The sequence below is a fragment of the Citrus sinensis genome, chromosome 5 (genome assembly GCF_022201045.2).
Source record: "Citrus sinensis cultivar Valencia sweet orange chromosome 5, DVS_A1.0, whole genome shotgun sequence".
NCBI lineage: Eukaryota > Viridiplantae > Streptophyta > Magnoliopsida > Sapindales > Rutaceae > Citrus > Citrus sinensis.
In genome coordinates this window covers 23377860-23383212 of record NC_068560.1, presented here as the reverse complement: position 1 = coordinate 23383212, position 5353 = coordinate 23377860, and the positions used below count along the sequence as shown (strand labels likewise).

The following is a 5353-nucleotide window of genomic DNA, read 5'->3' as shown; positions in this document are numbered from 1 at the left end:
TCCCCCTGTTTCATGCTCTTCAGCTCCATCATGTCATCTTCCGGTGACATTGCCCCACTAAACTGCTCTGCGAATTCCTGGCACATCTGCTCGAAGGTTTTTATACTGCCCCGAGGAAGTTTCCTGTACCATTCTCGTGCACGTCCCTCAAGGGATAGTGGGAACACCCTGCACCTTTGGGATGGAGATAATCCCTGTACCCCCGTTATGTCGTTGAAGCGCTCCATGTGCATCAGCGGGTCAGTTCTTCCCGAGTATCTGAGGTCGGGGAGGCGGAAATCTCTCGGAATAACTGCCCTCATGATCTCTGCTGCGAGCGGTGATTCCCCGTCCAGCATTATCCTCCAACCAGGGGCTTTGTTCCTCCCTTGCATGTCATCAATTATTTGCGCTAGCCTTCGCACTTCCTCCTCCAGCTGTCCTGCGCGACCAGGGTCGCGCGCTGCAGCTTGATCCCGCTCTCGCTCTACATCATGTAAGTGTTGCCTCAGTTCTGTTTCCTCTGCATTCACCACCCCGTCGCCCCCGTCACAAGTCTGTCTTACCGGGGACTGCTCTCTTTCTCTATGAAATTCTCCTCGCAGAGGTACGTTACCTCTCTCACCACCAAATCTCCCAGCGGTTTGACTTCTCTCCGCACTATCGGTACCTGGTGCCGCTCCACCGCCTCTCACCCTTCCCTCTTGGGTTACCCTTCGCTCGTTCCGCAGCTCATGCAGGATGGTTGTCAAGGTTTCCATCTGCTTTTCCATTCGCTCCATCCGGTCGAACATGACTTTTTCCCGTGCTTCGCTGATTACCTCCCTCAGCGTCACGGAATCGTTAAGCCTTATGTCACCCCCTTGTGCGCTACTTCCTCCTATCTCCATTGCCTTTCGCTTACTCCCCCCCTCTTCTTGCTATCGACAGAAGCTTTTTGCTCTGGATCCCCACAGACGGCGCCAAAATGTTGATGCGAGATTCCGGTTCTCCTCGTTCTACGATCAGGATCTCTGCTCGATCAACTTCGTCACTACCAGGAGGTCTCCTCGCCAGGCTTCTTCTCCGGAGGTCCCTGCGTACACAGATAAGTCAGAGTACGCCGGTTGTTTTCCCGGCGCAAACCCTCCGACGCTCAAGTCAGATATGAAGGTTCGGGAAAAGCTTGCCACAGGTCTTATGGCGTTTCTTGTGGTTTTCTCCCCTTTTCTCAAGAATGCCAACCCTTTTACCTTCGTTGGCTACCTTTTTATAGGCTTCCTCTGAATCTCAGTCTTCCGCTCTTTTCGAGACGGTATGGGACTCCAACTGCTGCGTTATGGGCAAAACATGGGATCTAGCGTGTTACGCCACGGTTCAGGGGAAAGCGTGGCTGCCACGGCTCTGTGAGACCTTGCGTGTTACGCCACGGTTCTGGGGAAAGTGTGGCTGTCATGGCTCTGTGAGATCTTGCGTGTTACGTCGCGGTTCTGGGGAAAGCGTGGCTGTTGTGCCTAGATTCTCGTGCTGGAGAGCACGTCTTGCCAACTGCCGTCGACCGGGTCTCCTCGCCTCTCGATCTCTAGCCGGAATGGCCTCATGCCTTTTATAGGAATTGGCCTCGCGGACGACAACATCGTGGACGAGCAGGATGTTTCTGCTCCTGTTCTTCCACGCGCCAGGCTTTAACGGAACACACCAGTTCGCAGAACTCCGCCATCAGATGTCTGCTCGTCATTCCTGGTCCCTTCGACGCATTTGTCCCAAACAGTATCCCTCCCAAACAGGGTTAGTAGAATAATCGTGGGTCAGCGGGCAGTATAATTGTTGTTGAATAGGTTTCATATTAAAGCTCATTAGGGGAAACCCACATGTTGGCCTTTGACCAAGTCTTTGATTTGACACGATTTTAGTCTCTCCTTGCGCCCTCAAGTTTAACTATACTCACTCGACCAGCCTCACATCTCGTCGAGAGTGACTTTCCTTGAGGAGTTGCTTTAGGCTAAGTGGAGCACGTTCTGCTCATACATGCCTGGTCACGATATTCTTCACCCCAAACAACAATCCTAATAATAATAAGGACAATAACATTAATTTTACATTAATTATAGTTCCAACTACTGGGGGTCACTCGTCTGTCAGATGATTAATTTTATAATTTATAAAATTAATTAATTACTATCCAATTGATGGTTAGCCAATTTTTACCCAATTTTAACCATACTATTATCATGTTTACCATACTATTATTTTGTTATATTATTGAATTTGAAGTAAATATTATATTTCTAAAATATCTCTATTAAATATATTTATTTCCTAAATTATAAAAAATTATCCTTTTTTGTTTTGATTTCTAAGGACATAAATATCAAAGAACCATGTTTGAAATATTTTTTTTTATTTATAAAAACAAACAAGATGTCACTTGTATACATATATTAAAAGAAGAAAAATAAATATATCATACAAACATTTGTATTCATAGCCATTCATATTTTAGAAAAATTCAAGCCTATTCAAATGTTAAACAAAAAAAAAACGCTTTAATCTTGTTAATGATCAAATTTAAACTATAAAAGACTTCCATATTACGAATCATGAGGAAGAATTTTACACTTTTGGCATCCTTTAACAGAGATAATCTGTTATAACAAAGTTAGAGATAGTATAGTTATATAAGATGATACAAGCTCTAATTTATAGATATTATAGCAAGCCGGTGGCGGCATTGCTCATCCTGAATCGCACTATGTCACTCAATCTGTTATCATCTAAGCTCAAGTTCAATATTTCAGAACCTTGAGCTAAAGATTTTATTTCTCTTGATTCCAAGTTGAGTTCCTCTATATTTGCAGTTAGCTGCTCTATCTCTTTCTTCAATTGATCAATCTTTTCAGAAAGCTTATCCTTCTTCGTTTCGAGCTCGTAAAGCCTGTCGTTCCTGTAAATTTTTGTATCAGTTCCGTAATTAGCAAGCACGATTCTTTTCAACTGATCAAAAAAAAAATCGATTCTAAACCATGCATACTGCAAATGTTTCAGCGCGAACCACCATTTGACAATTACAAAGTCTTTAGCGTTCATAATCTTAGTTCTGCACAAGTCCTGCATAACCCCACACAACATTGCGAAGAAATACATGGAACAATTTTCATTCAGACTGCAATCGCCATCAATATCACTGTATTTGGTCAGCAAATCTTTTAACATTGGTGCGAATTTCGCAATGACCCTATAACGTCCCCAGACCTCGACATTAACCAGCACATCGTCCATATCCCAAAATTCGACGGTTTCTATTTTCCTAGGTATTCCATTTTGGAGCCTCAAAATAAACAGTGCTAAGGCCTCATCCGAGTAAGGATAGCTCTCCGAAATGGTAACTTTAGAACCTTGATCACCAGTCTCTGATAATGTCTTCGTAATTCCCGCAATTTCACTTTCCATATTTTCTGTAATATCGTCTAGTTGATTGCTATCCTTTTTTATGAAGGAGCTAAATACATCATGGAAGGTCAAGTCTTCAAGATTCCTTTCCTTGATGGTTCTCAACTTGACATCATGGGGCTCTTTCTCTTGCAGAGATTGCATTACCTATCAAACACTAATAAATCAAGCAATGTAAACAAATTACAAAACATATAAGTATACCATTATAAGATAAATCAAGATGATGCTTCTAGTGTCCTGGGGGCTTAACTTGGTAATTTCAAAGCAACTTTGTTTGGCTGACTATACAAGGTCAGATCCTAGGAAGATACGGGGGCTAAAAAATCAATTAACACTTAGATACATACCTCATGAAGCACACACTTTAACTCTGCAACAAAGTAACATTCTACACAGTAGTAAACACATTCATCAGCGTATCTTTTCATCTCGCAAATGTCGCACATTTGATCATCGTAGTTATAATCAAAAATATTATTCATGAGCTTTAGCGGATGTTGGTGACTCCAATGCTTGGTATTTTTTTGGCAGTGAACCACACGCGAAATGAATAGTGAAGTTGCATATCGCACAATGCAAGTAGGAGGCGTCCGGATTGGTAATACCACACTATGCCTCACACTTGGGTTTAGAGGGCAACTTCTGGAAGTAAATAAGAGCATGTTCATCATGACCTTTGAAGTTTATTGAAGGCTTTAGTGAAGTGCAGCGATAATGCAGATTGTAGCAGCATTCATGGCATTTATAAGCCACACAAGAGCATTCATCAAGACAAGCACGGCAACGGTTAGAGGAATGATTAGTTTTTGATAGCGTGAGCGGATGACGGTGGAAAGGATGGTCGATTTTTACCGGAAGCTCGGCACAGGATTTATGAATAGAAAGTTCGCAGGTGCCACAACTGTATGCTGGGCCTTGGAGACTTGTCTCACATAAATGGCAAATGATAACGACATCATCATCACCCACCTCCTTTTCATTGAAAATCAAATAGTGTCTGTGGCTGGCATGTTTCTGTTTATCTCTTTCAAATTGCTTCTCCGTGACCACACAACGCATGTGAACAGAGTAGTCTTCGCACTCTGCACAACTGTAAAATGGATGCCATGGTTTTCTTTTTTTGCTGCAAGCCGCACAAAGAGGATAATTAGATTCATCTATGGTTGACGTTTCGGTAGTAGTAAGGGTGAGAGGATGTTCATGATGATGTTTATTCACAATTGCTTGTGGTAGATTTGGCTTCTGACTGCCGCACTGGACATGGAAAAGGATCCTACATTGCACACAGCGAAGATGGATACCATCGATGTCATAAACGCATGCTTGGCACTTGTTAAATAACCCCGAGTTGTCTATTTCCACTACGGTAAGAGGATGCTGATGATCTTCGTACTTGACGATCGGTTTCATGTAGACGCATTGGGGATGCAAGTGAAAGGCACAGTCTTGACATCGGTAGGCAAATATAGGAAGAACACAATCGGCGCCACAGCCATTACAAGAAGAGCAGAAATCTGCTTTTTGGAATATCAAACGGTGGGCGGGATGAAGTGGGTGCTGTATTTCTCGCTGCAACTCACCGCAAGATTTATGGAGATAAAACTCACACGAAGGTGAAGCACAAGCATACCTTGCAACATGGACCACAACACAAAGTTCATATGACAACATTAATATTTTAACGAAAAGACAATTATGTCCTTTTTTTCATAAATACTAATATACAAACAAAAATAATTTAAAGTTATATCTAATTTAGTCATTATATTATAAAATATCACTTTCTTACTAAAATTTAATAAATGCATATAATCAACTTTTTAAACTCATAGCAGCCACAACAACATTATTTACTAAATACCAAATTACTTTTTTTTTTGTGTATTAAATCATCTGATATCCGAAGATCACATTGGGCCCTGACTAATTCAAATTCGAGCCG

The 5353-nt window shown here is 42.1% G+C and overlaps 2 protein-coding genes across 2 annotated transcripts; both read right to left on the bottom strand.

Moving 5' to 3' along the window:
- Positions 1–2667: 2667 nt before the first annotated feature.
- LOC112497658 (uncharacterized) lies at positions 2668–4006 on the bottom strand. Its single transcript, XM_052441253.1, has 2 exons — positions 3759–4006; positions 2668–3555 (listed from the first exon to the last, which is right to left on the bottom strand). Exons 1-2 carry the CDS (start codon positions 3891–3893, stop codon positions 2668–2670), a joined length of 1023 nt encoding a protein of 340 aa, XP_052297213.1. The 5' UTR covers positions 3894–4006.
- A 14-nt stretch (positions 4007–4020) lies between these two features.
- LOC127902346 (uncharacterized) lies at positions 4021–5082 on the bottom strand. Its single transcript, XM_052441252.1, has one exon. The coding sequence runs from the start codon at positions 5080–5082 to the stop codon at positions 4021–4023; it is 1062 nt and encodes a 353-aa protein (XP_052297212.1).
- Positions 5083–5353: the final 271 nt, after the last annotated feature.

Excerpts from the sequence above, each read along its gene's own strand:
- LOC112497658 (XM_052441253.1), bottom strand. The coding sequence starts at position 3,893 with ATGAATAATATTTTTGATTATAACTACGATGATCAAATGTGCGACATT. Across the intron at positions 3,556-3,758 it reads TAAAGTGTGTGCTTCATGAG|GTAATGCAATCTCTGCAAGA; the intron begins GTATGTATCTAA and ends AGTGTTTGATAG.
- LOC127902346 (XM_052441252.1), bottom strand. The coding sequence starts at position 5,082 with ATGTTGTCATATGAACTTTGTGTTGTGGTCCATGTTGCAAGGTATGCT.